The sequence below is a fragment of the Stylophora pistillata genome, chromosome 14 (assembly GCF_964205215.1).
Source record: "Stylophora pistillata chromosome 14, jaStyPist1.2, whole genome shotgun sequence".
Taxonomy (NCBI): Eukaryota; Metazoa; Cnidaria; class Anthozoa; order Scleractinia; family Pocilloporidae; genus Stylophora; species Stylophora pistillata.
This window is the reverse complement of record NC_142532.1, coordinates 12,452,529-12,465,661: the sequence shown is the minus strand read 5'-3', so window position 1 is coordinate 12,465,661 and position 13,133 is coordinate 12,452,529. Positions and strand designations below refer to the sequence as shown.

Here is a 13,133-nt window from a genome sequence, read left to right as displayed (position 1 = left end):
TTCATGAAATCACGATACAGCATTGTTTCGGGGGGGAAGGGGACGGAAAGGTTAGCCTAACAAGAGCAAAAGAGATAAAATGGAAGTAGCAAGGGGTTGAAAAGGTCAATGCGTCAACAATTTTGTCGCTGATGTCAGTTTAGTTCATGGTAGCATATTTTTTCATATAGTTTAAGCCGTTCCTCGAGGCACTTTCACCAAACGCAACAGTTAGAACAAGGAAACCAGAAAGGGAATTATTTTGTTCTCATCGAGAAAATTTTTAGCCAACATCGCGAATAACATGTAGGTTAATGGTCAGGTGAAATTTCTTTGGTTTGCTCTAAAGTATTATATTACATAGAGTAAGCCTTGCTTCCACAAGGCAAGACTCAGTTCAGGGAAACCGAATTAACGTGATGTTAAGTCACCCTCTTCATAATCTTAAAGCAACAGCGCCGATAATTTGTAGGTATATGGTCCAGCTTAAAGTTCTGTATAGAAATGTACCCTTTTTTTTCTCACATTAAATAAAATAAACCATGCGTCTCCTGTATGCCCTTGTCTCATGGAACACACCGTCATTCTATACCATAGGAATACTTGAAGGGTATCGAGAAAACTCAAGCAGACGCTTCGATGGCGCAAGATTGTAGTAAAACAATTATTGCACACTGCCAAGACCGAGTGAAAATTGAGATCAACCAGAGTCTCCGTGACATGGATCGACGTCTTAACCGGATTATCAGACGAAATTCACGAATCATGAAATGCGACAAGCGTAACTCAAAACTAGAACGGTTTGAGGAAACAGTAGATGGAGTTATGGACTGGATTTATGACGCAGAGCTTTTCGTTTCTTCTGCTGTGGATGGGACGCACGAGGCGGTCAAGGAACGGACAGACCGACTAGAGGTAATGATTGTTTTGTGGCTTTTATTTTGTTTGTTTGTCTGGGTGTGAGAAACGGAGGATAGGCTTAAAACATAATGGACTTTATATCGAAAGGTTTCAGCCTAAGCCTTCAGTACTCTGTGCCATATTTGTGTTCTTGGGCAAGACACCTTACTCTCAGCACAGGGCACAATTGAGTGTACCTGGAGGTTTCGCTACACTGCAAACTAATTGAAAGATTTGGGGGCGAACTGGTAAAGAAAGAAGGCGAACTTGTTTTGCTACAGGTGGAAGACTCACAAAGGTAATAGGCCAACTTCTGATGGGGCAAAACCTCCATAAATTAATTGGGCATCGGTGAAATCTCAGGATGACCGAGTAGCACTAGGGTTGAATGAAACCTTGGCGATCAGTAAGGCCCTTTGTTTTGTTATTTTTCATGTCAGACGTTGCAGTAGCTTTTCCCAGCTAACTTTACGTGCAGGTCATCTTTGCATTTCGGTGCAAAATGAGTTATCAAATTGCCTTTGATTTGTGTATGTAACTCACATGTATATAATAAAAAGAACATTATGTGTCAGCATTTGGATACGGATTTCTCTTCTGGTGTCGTTATAATTGATACTCACGCGTAGCCATTGAAATATCTTGTATGTTTGTCATGGTTTAGGTGACGCAGAGGGAAATCGGAGAATGCGAATCAAATGTGAACTCATTAAACAGACTCACTAAAGGCATCCTGAAAGACTTCAAAACAGATATGGCTTCCTCCATCAATGCAACTCTGTCAAACATCAACAGAAGATTTGATAAAATCAAAGCCTCAGTTCCTCACAGGTGAGTTAACGATGATCCTCTCGTCACATAAATGTGCAAAGTGGAACTATTGATTAGGACACAACTTAGCGTCTACAATGGGTGCTCGATGTTAAAAAAAAATCAATGTACAGTATCCCTTGCGTGTTCTGAAGCCTTACATGCTTGTATATCGCAAGTAGTTCCCACGAATCGCATGTGTATTTCACCAAAAGTGCACGCGCAAACCACAAAGATTTGTGTGGATATCTAACGTATTTCCTCGATTAAAATTTAGGCTAAAAGAGGGGCACTATTTGGAAGGACAGCGCTTATTCTTCTTGTGTACTGATTCCGCCGCAGTTGAAGCTTAACCCTCTCCCATCAATCTTATTGTTAATCCTCCCCTCTAGTTGCTACACATTTCCTTGTAAATTAGTAACGAGAATTTGGTGTTGATCAAGAAAACAACCTCCACCTGATAAGTTAGAGTATTCTCATTACCTTTTTACTGAATTAGCATTTTCATCAATTCTTGGAGTTAAAGGGTTAAAAGGTTCTAAATAAATAAGCATCAGAAACACGGTTTCCTTGTTTTTCTTCACTTTAAAAAGTGAGGGAGGAGTTGGCAAGGGCACTTATTCGAGAGGGACGTTGTTTGACATTAAGGTCCTGGTTTGGCGCTTATTCGGGGGAGGGCGCTTATTCGCGGAAATACGGTATTTCAAGTTGAAAAAAAATTGATGTGCCTGCATTCTTGAAAAAATAACTGAATGAAATAAAAAGTTCCTATGCCTGCAAGCTTATCTTTCTTTGTTTAACAATCGCAACAAATAAATTGAAAGTATTTTTTGTTAAACTGAGCATTTTTTGGCTCTTGGCTTTTTCAGGTATCATACTTTGAAGCAGATCCTACCACAGCTGGAACAATTTGAAACTGGATTTGATGACGAATTAAAATGGTTGGACGAAGCATCGGTGGCGCTGGATGCGTATAAACATGTGAACACTTTGGAGGAAGTCGAAAGAGAACTTGGAAGACATACGGTCGGTAGAGTGCTAAGTCGCGTTTACTCCATTTTTAAAGATACCCAGAGTGTTTCAAGTTCGTTTTTCAAAATCTAAGTCAGTCTTCTCTATCCGTATCCATCATTGTAGGGATTTTGCTTAAGATTATCTTGACGTCTTTGGCATTTGTAATGTGAAATCGAAATGGAAATGTACTGTGGAGTATGAAAAAACGAACAGAAAATCGTGCAAAAATTACAATATGGCCACCACAGGTCAGTGAATTGTCAGGGAAAAAGAATTCTTCAAACTCAAAGAAAAAAGTGAGGCAACATTATTTTGAGAGAAAAATTCACGCTATGTAGAAATGTGTAGCTCGGTCTCCGTGAATCGAAAAGACTGATGTGCTTCATTTTTTGACAAGCGTAGAATAAACAAGAACATCCTGCATTCTCACCGCTAGGATCAGCATTGTAATAAATTTATATGGCCCAGATCACCAACGAATTCTCTGCATCGTAGTCATTGAGCAGTGGACTGCGGAATTCTAAGGTTTCGGGTTCAATTAGTTGTGTAGGACTGATATTTTTTTCTCCTAAGCTCCAAACAAAGCAAATAACACCATAACTCTTTCATATTCCTTTTCTTCGGGGAATTTGATAACTTGTGTTCCTGGCAACCATAGATGAACCCCATAATGTTCTATTTAAGATTACATTTGATAAAGAAAATGTCTTTTCTGACGTAGAACCTCTTTGAAGACCTTGACCAACATGGTAACTATGTGGAGTCCCGAAACCACCTGTACCTCCAGCTTCGAAACTCAGTGGCCGAGAATGTTGAATTTTCAAAGCCACAAGAGAAACTTCATTCCCTCAACACCAAGTGGAAAATGGTAGAAGGGGGAGAGGAGACACATTCGCGCAATCTGGAAGATTGTTATAAGCTCTTGAAACAGTTTGAAGAGAACGCCAAAAAAATGCGGTCGTGGACTTTGGAATCAGATTTATCGAAGGTAATCCAAGTCTGACAGGACTTATAAAGAAAAAAGATTTCAAATTCGACCTGAAATATATGTGGCTATCGATGAAATCAAGCCTATCTAAAAGACTTTAATTTTTTTTGTGCCCTATCTGAAACGATTTTCCCATTTTCTTCCCTTGCAGGCATCAGACGACGAGCTCGAAAACTTTCAAGCAATATACAAAGACCTTTTAAAAACACACGAACATCTCCGAGCCATCATTCCCAATGAACAAGTCAAGAGACGTCTGGAGGGTGAAGCTACCTTTATTGCGCAGGAGTGGGGTGAAGTGTACCATCGCGAGAAATCGCGGGTGATCAGAGGCCATGTTGAGGAGTTACTATCGTCTTTAGATAAGAACATTGAGGCTCTAGCTAAGGAATGGGCTGAGGTGAATGAACAGTTTAGTGCCCAAGGCTATACTGCGGACCTTCACGAACGTTACCAGGTAAAGATTTCCTACAATTTGCTGGTAAAGTCCTTATGCTTTGTGGTCGTTTTTTTGCGCGATTGTTCATTCTTTCTGAGAAAAGATATTCTGGATATTTGTTTCATGTTAATATCCTGTGTATGCTAAACATTTTTCGTTGTTTCTTGAGGAAGAAGGTAAAAAATCTTATTTTTGTTTGTTTATTAATCTGAACAGGGAAATTTGCTCATCGATTGTTTATTCGTTCGTTTTGTCTTTTTTTCATATGATAGTTCTTAAAAACGAAACACAAACTGAAAAGATTCCTTCTACGCTCTGAAATTGCCAAAAACTGAATAAGTAGTCACAATCGAAGCTTTTTCCTGGGAATAGTAGTACCGAAGTTCATCAAACACTGCTCTCGTGATTCTTTTTCTTTCGTTCTTTCAGCGAGTTCTTTCATCCCGAGATGCTTTTCGTAGCATCGAGGAAGACTTCGATAACCTCCAGAAAACCAAGTCTAAGGTAAATTCCCCAGAAGAAGAGGAACAATTTGAGGATGCTGTGAAGCAGCTTCGATCCAAGTGGGAGGTTGTGCAGGGAAAGATTAAAGAGCTGCACCCCAAGGTCCAGATTATGGCAGATGCCTACTCTGAATATAAGGAGAGACTAATGTTACTTAAAGAATGGGTGGAAAAGCTTGAAGACGCCTGTGAGGCCTTGGAACGGGTGGAAGATTACAACGAATTTCAACCTTTAATGGAAACATTTCAGGTAAATTTAACCCTCACAGCGGAAAAAAATTTAATGAATAAATCTTGGCTTATCAAAGAATAGCTCTAGATTCAAGGAATGTTTCAGGAAGTGAGAATGAGGCCCGTTATTTCTTATTGGAAAAAACGATCTTAACAAGGTGTGTTCGGTATAGCCAAAGGCAGCGAGCTTGCGTTTTCTGTAGAAAGCAGCACAAGCGTCGCGTCCGGCCTTTGAAATTATTGAACAGCTTTGTGGAATAGTCGCCAACGTTAAGTAATGAGCCCAACTCGTTTAAATTATTGATGACGTAAAATAGTTTTGACTACATGTTGGCTTGTACTATCTTCTCTTAACTTGTAGACTAGGTAAAACGGTAGCCAACTGAAAATTCATCAGTGATGTCTTCAAACCTACTATTTATTGCCCCTTTTTTGTCGGAGAAACATTTGAAGTCGCAAAACCCTTTGAAGTAATTAATATACTAGGATACTAGGCCAGGTTGATCAAAACTGGGTTAAGATAACCCAGGGTTGGTGTAAAATCTGATTTAAGGTTTGAAAGCTTTAACAGAAACTCGTTATAATTATTTTCGTCTACAATTCGATGATAGGGCACTCTAAAAGGATTAAGGAAATTATCCCAGAAAGGCTTTCGAAGAAAGGAATGAAAAAAAAAAAACAAACAAGACTAAAATTTAATATTGGGTTAGTGCTGATCGGCCTGGGAACAACTGGGCTCTCTAGTTCTGAATTTTAGACTGGTATTGATCCCTCTTCTCAAAATTGTTTTGTTGCAATTGGTTGAAACTGGCGCTAAGTCAAAATCAAATCCGCTACATTAGACGTTTATCATTTCTCAGTATTGGTTTACTTTTTTATCAATGTAGTAAGGAGTTACATAATTCGTATTTTTTTTATGTGTGCAGGGTCTCTCGTCTGAAATTGATGAAAAAATTCAATCGCTTCAAAGACTGAACGAGCTATCGCAAAAGCTTGGAAGTTCCTCGAATAATCTAGCGTTCACTGAAGATGTTCAAGTCGTTACGCGACGAGTACATGCTGTGTTACCAACCGTGCGTGACAAAAGTAACAGACTCTCGACCATGCTTAAGTGCTTTGAACATCAGCAATGCACCCAGAAACATATCACGTTTCTCAAAGAGGTAAAAAGTCGCCTTGAGGTAGAGTTTTGTGTCGATGGCGTGGTGGATGCAGAGAACGAGCTGGAGAATATTAAGGTGAGGAGCCTGGGTCATAGACTGTGACTTTCTCACGCTATTGAAGGACCAGGAAAAAGAAAGAATAAAGAAATAATGATGAAAGGGAAATGAACTGAAATACCGAACGAGAGAATACGTTTTTGGAAGTTTCCTAAAAATGTGAAGTGACTTTTTGATAGATAATCTTTAAAAGAATTCTAACTACAGCCAGTTAAGTAACTCTCTTTCATTCTCACGAAATGACATCTCATTTGGTAAATCATAACTTTGTGTCACTAAAATCGAATCTCAAGTCGCGCTGCATGTATAGCGATTAGAGCCTACTTTTAAAGCACACTAAAAGCTCACAGTGCCCTTTTCTCTCAAAAGATTGCACAATGACATCGAACTATCAGGGAAACCTGTAGGGGCCTCCTGAAATTGACAAACATCCTTTCAGGAAAAACTTTTCATGTCATCATGCCATGTTGTAAACGCGTAGTTTAATAAACTTTATCTTCATGCCGCAGGACATCCTAAAATCTTTAGATTCTCACCAAACCCAAATCGAAGAGGAGATCGCCAAAGGTAAAGAACTGAGTCAAGTGGATGGCGTTCTGGATATGGTGCAGGCTAATGTGGCTATGCTGGAATCTCTATCCAGTGAGGTATCCTGTGACTGTCAACAGAGGAATGAGGAACTGGAGACTGCGCTGAACAACTGGACGCGGTACAATGCAGCTCTGGAGAGTTTTAAAGAAGCTCTTGCTAATGGGGAAGTTGAACTTATGCGAAGGAAGACTTTGATTGTCACTGGGATCGAGACAGTTGAGGAACAGAAACAAGAAATTCAGGTTTGAAAATGTAAAAATGATTAATTCACCACCTCTTATGACGGTGTCAACTAAAAATAAGGTACTGGAGAAGAGGAACAAACGAGAAGCATTCACAAGTTGAGGATACCTGAGACTGCTCCCTTGGGGTAGTGATCCTGGCAAACTAACGATGAAAGAGTAGAAAGAATCTTGCTACGGATTTTTAGCAATTATCCCATGTAAGCCAATCACTCAATGTGGATATGAGATTGTGGCGTAGTTACCTCACATTCAACGAAAGTGATTGGATGATTATTTGTATTGAAAGCATTCAAAAGAAATATCTCGACATGTGGAAAAGAAAACAAAAATGTTTTGTTTATTCCGCGAAAACGGTCCATGGTCTTCGAGCTCCGATGCATGGCTAAAAAAGAAATAAAAATGCAGACATAATAAAATAGCATGGCTACTGCATTATTCCTCAAAATATTTTCTCTGGCTCGTGCACCGTAAACTAGGCAAACAAAGCAAAGTATAGGCACATAACCAAAGAGATGGACCACAAATATAATCTAGAGGCTTCTTGTGCCATCAAACTGCGGCTGGCACTAATTCATTTCAAAGTGTCCTCCCATTTGTCTTTTAGGAATTTCAACGAGATCTTCAAACTCAATTAGCCGAATTCAACTTCATCTTTTCTTTTGGAACTACGATCAAAATGAAAGCCAGCGAGGACTGTAAAGCGCGAATCGAGGACCAACTGAACAGCATTTCATCACTCAAAAAGTCACTCTTCGACGAAATCGCAGCTCTTCTTGAAAGCCTGGACAACAAAGCCAAACAGTGGGAAGGGTTTCAGGAACAGATGGACAAATTTGTGGAGTACATGGACAAGGTGGATTCCCGACTGGAAAGGAGTCGCAAAGATAGTAGAGTGTCACAGGAATGGCTGGCCCAAGTCAAGGTAGGAGGATACGTTTTTACTTATGATGAATGTCAAGGGAACGAGTTCATCAAAGTTTGTCTCTGACGGAACCATGAATAAGACACAAGTGTTTTTTCTCTTGATAGGGAGTATCAAACGAATTATTTCAACGTCGGCAAAGTTTCACCGTCTTCCAGGAAGAAGCCCGCAAGCTTTCCGAAGGCGTGACAGATGCGGGCACCATGCACTTCAAAGCAAAGCTGTGCAGTTTGAGAGAGCGATGGAATGAACTGTTTGAGAAGGCGAGGATGTCTGAAAGCAACGCAGAACAGGGTCTTAAGCCACTTAATGAGTATCAAAAAGTGTTTGAAGAATTCACTTCTCGTTTTGAAGAACTGGAAGAGAAACTGGCTTCCCAGGTTCCTTATTTTGGAAGTTCGGAAGAAGTCGCTACTTTCATAGAAGAAGATAAGGTATAAAATAGAGGGGAATACTTTGTCAACTTACAGCCATTTGAAATGCGTCGGGAGTGGAAATTTTGTATTGATTGTCGAAAGTTGTCCAAAAACAAAAGACGCCACTACGATTCGTATCAAAACCAATTGCGTCTCGGTCACTTACCTTCTTTTTGGCGTCGTACCAATTCTCAGACAATTTCCGACACCATCGGTAATTCGAAATTATTACGTAAAATTCCCACTTTTATTGTTGTTTCGCTGTTGAAATATGTTAAAATTAATGTAAAACTATAAACCAAAAAAGTATTAATGCACTTCATAATAGATAAATCAATCAAAGATGTGTTGATATGACTTGAATCTTCGCTGCATCCGATTCAAGGGTCGAATGTGCGCTGATGGTTACGTGGCCAGGCATTAATGTATCACGGTACTTTAAGCCTGGATATTATGTTATTCTGATCTTCGAACCAATTTTGGTGGCCCTTTGTTTCAGATACTTCTCGCAGATCTGCGTGAATTAAGAGGTGTACTCGACAACTTAATCTGGAAGGGCTCCGAGCTTTCGGCGAGCACGAAACTCAAGGACCTCGATATCAAAGATACTCTGAAGCAACTAGAAGAGAAATGGAGCCAAGCCGTGCAAAACGCCGAGAAGAAGCTGGTAGACTTAGACGACCTCAGAATGGAGTGGGTCGAGAAGGAAGAGATGTTATGCAACATGGAGTCTTGGGTAACCCAAGCGGAAGACAAGCTGGAGAGCGAAAGAGGATTGTCAAGCAGGGACGAGCAAAGCTTGAGAGAGGCACTTGCATATTATGAGGTAGGATCATGAACTGTTCTTACGAGTGTGAGGCAAAGAAAAATTAATCTCCAGATTCCAAACTCTTCCTGTCGTTTGCGATTTCGCGTTGTGCTCGAAACTTTCTTGATGAACAAGGCTATTAAGAAGGTTCTCGTGAGACAGACAACTTGGGTAGTGCTGCTAGTAGAAAAGTGTTTATAAATTTGTATCGTTTGGTTCTGTTTAGGTCTGGGATGTATGCTCGAGCTAAGCATGTCAAATTGTTAGGTATGTTCGATCACGGAAAGGTACTCGGTGTCCCATGTTCGCTGAAGATTGCAAGCGATCCTCAGAAAATTACAGGGAAAGGCGTTAAAATTTTTTTCAGTTTGAATGTCCCTGAAAGACGTTTTTTTCCTCAGGGTATAAAACAAGAGATGGAAAACTGTGAAGGGGACTTCAAGTCAGCTGTTGAAAATTATCAAGAGTTGTCAAACACCAGCAAGTACATGTTTTACATCCAAGACAGGTTAGTGGACGAGAAGTGTGATTCATTGCGAAAGAAATGGGACACCCTCACAAACGGCGTTCCAGAGAGAGTAGAATCTCTCAAGGAGGAACTGAGCGATTGGAGAAGTTTCCACGAGAAGTTGGACGCGTTTATAGCCTGGGTCGAGGAAATGGAGGGGTTCACCAAGATTGAGAAACCACGCGATGAGACGGAGGCCGTGCAACAGCTGAAGGGACTGGAGGTAAGTGCAGATTTATATTCTTCCACGAGAACGAACGTGCTATAGGGAACCTCGGATAGAGTGCTTTTTGATTCAATGTCGCAAATTCAAATTCTGGTAAAAATTTGACCTTTGTCAATCAAAACAAACACAAGGATAGCTAATGACCATGAAAAGCTCTAAGTAAGCGCTGGTGATTATGCCTCGTTTGGTTTAAGTTTTGCATCTATTGGGTGGAGGTGCCACGAGTTTTAAAGACTGATCACAGATGGAAGTGAAAAAAGGTAACTTAATCCCGAAATTCTTGAACGCTCAATTGAAAATTGACTATAAGCCAAAATCTTGTCTCGTACAGTTTTAGTTACAAATATAGTCGTCAATTAAGAATCGTTTCAAAAATATTCCTGTAAAAGTGTCTGCTATTGTTCGCGCAGTAAGTCTGTGAGTACAGTTTCGCCTCATCTTGCCAGGAATTTCAGTCGAACTTCAGAAGTCGTCAGGACTCCTTTGAATCCCTCGTGAAAGAAGGACACGAAGTACGACTTCAAGCTAGTAAAGGTGAAGAAGCCGAAATACTCGGCGAGAAACTCACGAAGTTAACCGATCGTTGGGACGAAATGTTGAGATGGGCTGCTGGAAGATACCAACTGCTTGTTCTTTCACGTCACTACCTTGATACGTCTAAACACGTGGTACAATACCTGGAAAAGATCGAGGAGAAGCTAAGTACCGCTAAAGACGTACCTCCCGCAGTGCTGGAAAAAATCAAGGAAGAGTCCAGAAAAGCCAAGGTGAGACTGAAGTGTTTTTGGTACGTTAAGGTGGGCTTAGGTAAATTCTGCTTTACAGAACCCTTTGTCTGCATGACTTGACCTTAGCTTGGCTTTAGAACTCGCTTAAGATATCTATTTGTTTGCTCTCCCCCCCTTCCCTCAATCTACATCTGCCGACCTTTTACTGACTTGCTTAAAGGTCGTTGGATCTGTGAATTCTGGCTTAGTGGAATTTTTAATACCAGGGTAGCATTTGGAGCCGATGATAAAACTTTTTTTTTTTCAATTTGTTAACATGTGTCCCTAGATTTATTGATATTAGAGACAATTCGAGTGATCACGATTACGAAAAGAGCATGTGGCAAGAACTCAACCTTTTCTATTTGCCTCTCAGCACTTTTATGTGTAAAGGAAAGAAAATTATTTTAATTTGTTGTGACTGGGAAATAAGTTTTGTTGAGAGCTACCTCAGATTTTTAAGAAAATAATCGAAATCAGCGGTAAATGTTGCGGTTCATGGTTGCATGAAGCAGTTACGGACGTTAATCCAGTGAGTACTGTTAAATTGTCGGCAAACCAAATTATCTGTTGTTTGAATGGTCATCCAGGCCAAGGTTGATATCTGGAAGCGGCAGTGTCTTGATCTAGACGTGGTGTTGAAGGAAGGACATCTGATGCTACAGCAGGAGTCAGGTGAAGCCGTTGCTTTCGACGAGAAGCTCGGTAATCTCAACAGTGAGTGGCAGACGGTCATACAGGATGTGGAGGAGAAGAAGAAAAGCATCGAGAAAACAGCCAAGAAGTGGTGGGACTTTACCAGAAATAAACTCAAGATGATTCGGTGGCTGAAAAAGAAAGAGGGAGACGCGGAGATGCAAAAAGCTGCCAGTTATCGCATCGATAGTGCTCAGGATCAGCTGACTGCATATCAGGTATAACTAAACACTCTTTGTTCGTTACATTAAAATGGCGATGCTGGAAACAAAAATTGCGCGAAGGCTCATCGTCAAATCCTATTTTGACGTAACTTCAACTACATTTTTACCGTTCGTGTATTTCTGCTATAACGCGAGCCGGTTGATTTATTCATTGTTGTCTCCTAAGCATAGTGAGGGTGTATGGTAAGCCTTTCTTTTATCGTTGGTCACTTTAATGCTTATTGTGTTCTTGTGTCATTACATCGGCATATTTTTTTCAGGCCATTCTTGACCGATTGAATGCCCATAAGCGTGACCTAGAGGCATTGAACAAAGCAGCACAGGATATGATGGAGGTCGATGCAGACGGAAGTGCAATGAAGGAGATCCAGGAGCTGATCGAGCGATTTGAAGCTTTGCAGAAGAACATCACGGAGAGGAGAGAGTTCTTTCAAAGGGTAACAGGGAAATGGCACAGGTTTGCTGAACAGAAGCACAAAATGAATGCGTTCTTTAAGAACACGCAAGGGATTGTTGCAAGGAGGCAAGTGAGGAACGCTGACGATTGCAAAAAGCAGATTGAAGAGTGCAAGGTACTGTTAGGCATATATCAGGCAATTTTCTTTTTATGATATCAGTAGTTTTACGCTAACTTCAATGTAGAGCATTGTAAAATGAGAGCAAACGTGTAAAGAAACAAAAAAAAAAATGGGTGTTTCATTTGATAAATATTAAAGGTCCCTAAGAGAATGACACAGAAATACACCATACCTCGTGATGTTACAATGCTGGAACTCTCTTCCGGTCAATAACTGGGACTTCGGCATCTTTTCAGGGATCAATAACGACCCTTGTTACGAGAGCTACCTTACAACTGGGTTGTTTGTGTGTGTTTGCAGTTTCCCTTAAACAGTACAGAACCTGAAAGAAAACGTCTCTTTATGGTTGCGTTAACACGTGCAGTGGAACCCTACCATTCAATGCGTTGCCAAGAGTACTAACCTTGCTGCATTGCATGAGAATAGTCTGGTGAAGACGATTCATCCTTGTAGAGTAATAGTGTGCATTGCTGCCGTTTCTGGTGTATCATTTTTGTCGTTTTCACAGGTTGTAGGACAAGATTTGGTGGATAACGAGTTGGTTCTGGAGGCGGTGAATCAGGAAGCATTTGAATTACTGGAAGAACTGAAACAAGGAGAGGGACTGGTAGATATGCAGGGATTCGAGGAACAGCTGCGATTGGTGAACGCCAAGTGGAATGAGGCCAAAGTTAAGGTAAAACATAGGTACATTCACTTTTATCGATTTCTCGCGCCTTCGTTCATGTTATCCTTCTCGACATCTCGATATCTCGATATGGAATATTGCTCGATATCTCTTACTTTTTCACTTCGTTTTCCTCTAGGCGGAGTCCCATAATTAAGAAAATAGAGTAACCCGTTAAGTAAAAATAAAAGGTTATCACATATTTAAGTTTGCGCGGAAAGGTTACCTTTTGAGAAATCAAATGTAACAATGGGCGGTCTAGGCGCCCCTCTGGAGCTTCGGTTTTAGGCTTGGTGAACACAGTGTTATAAGATAACACTTTTTAACTAATTTCAAGGGTATGAGTAGCCATGCCCTGAATGGCGAACAAAAAAAAGCAAAGAATGCGAATATGTTGTTGT

At 40.5% G+C, this 13,133-nt stretch overlaps 1 protein-coding gene across 3 annotated transcripts in view; it reads left to right on the top strand.

The window, feature by feature from the left end:
* Positions 1-13,133, top strand: part of LOC111330633 (uncharacterized) — an 82,561-nt gene that overhangs the window by 25,357 nt on the left and 44,071 nt on the right. For all 3 annotated transcript variants that reach the window (XM_022935528.2, XM_088744390.1, XM_022935529.2), the window contains 16 exons: positions 577-894; positions 1,544-1,710; positions 2,559-2,715; positions 3,425-3,691; positions 3,843-4,148; positions 4,560-4,883; positions 5,791-6,102; positions 6,594-6,917; positions 7,525-7,842; positions 7,950-8,276; positions 8,758-9,084; positions 9,468-9,797; positions 10,247-10,567; positions 11,158-11,481; positions 11,748-12,059; positions 12,574-12,741. In XM_022935528.2, coding sequence (XP_022791263.2) covers positions 577-894; positions 1,544-1,710; positions 2,559-2,715; positions 3,425-3,691; positions 3,843-4,148; positions 4,560-4,883; positions 5,791-6,102; positions 6,594-6,917; positions 7,525-7,842; positions 7,950-8,276; positions 8,758-9,084; positions 9,468-9,797; positions 10,247-10,567; positions 11,158-11,481; positions 11,748-12,059; positions 12,574-12,741 — 4,602 coding nt within the window. The remainder of the gene's footprint in view (positions 1-576; positions 895-1,543; positions 1,711-2,558; positions 2,716-3,424; positions 3,692-3,842; positions 4,149-4,559; positions 4,884-5,790; positions 6,103-6,593; positions 6,918-7,524; positions 7,843-7,949; positions 8,277-8,757; positions 9,085-9,467; positions 9,798-10,246; positions 10,568-11,157; positions 11,482-11,747; positions 12,060-12,573; positions 12,742-13,133) is intronic.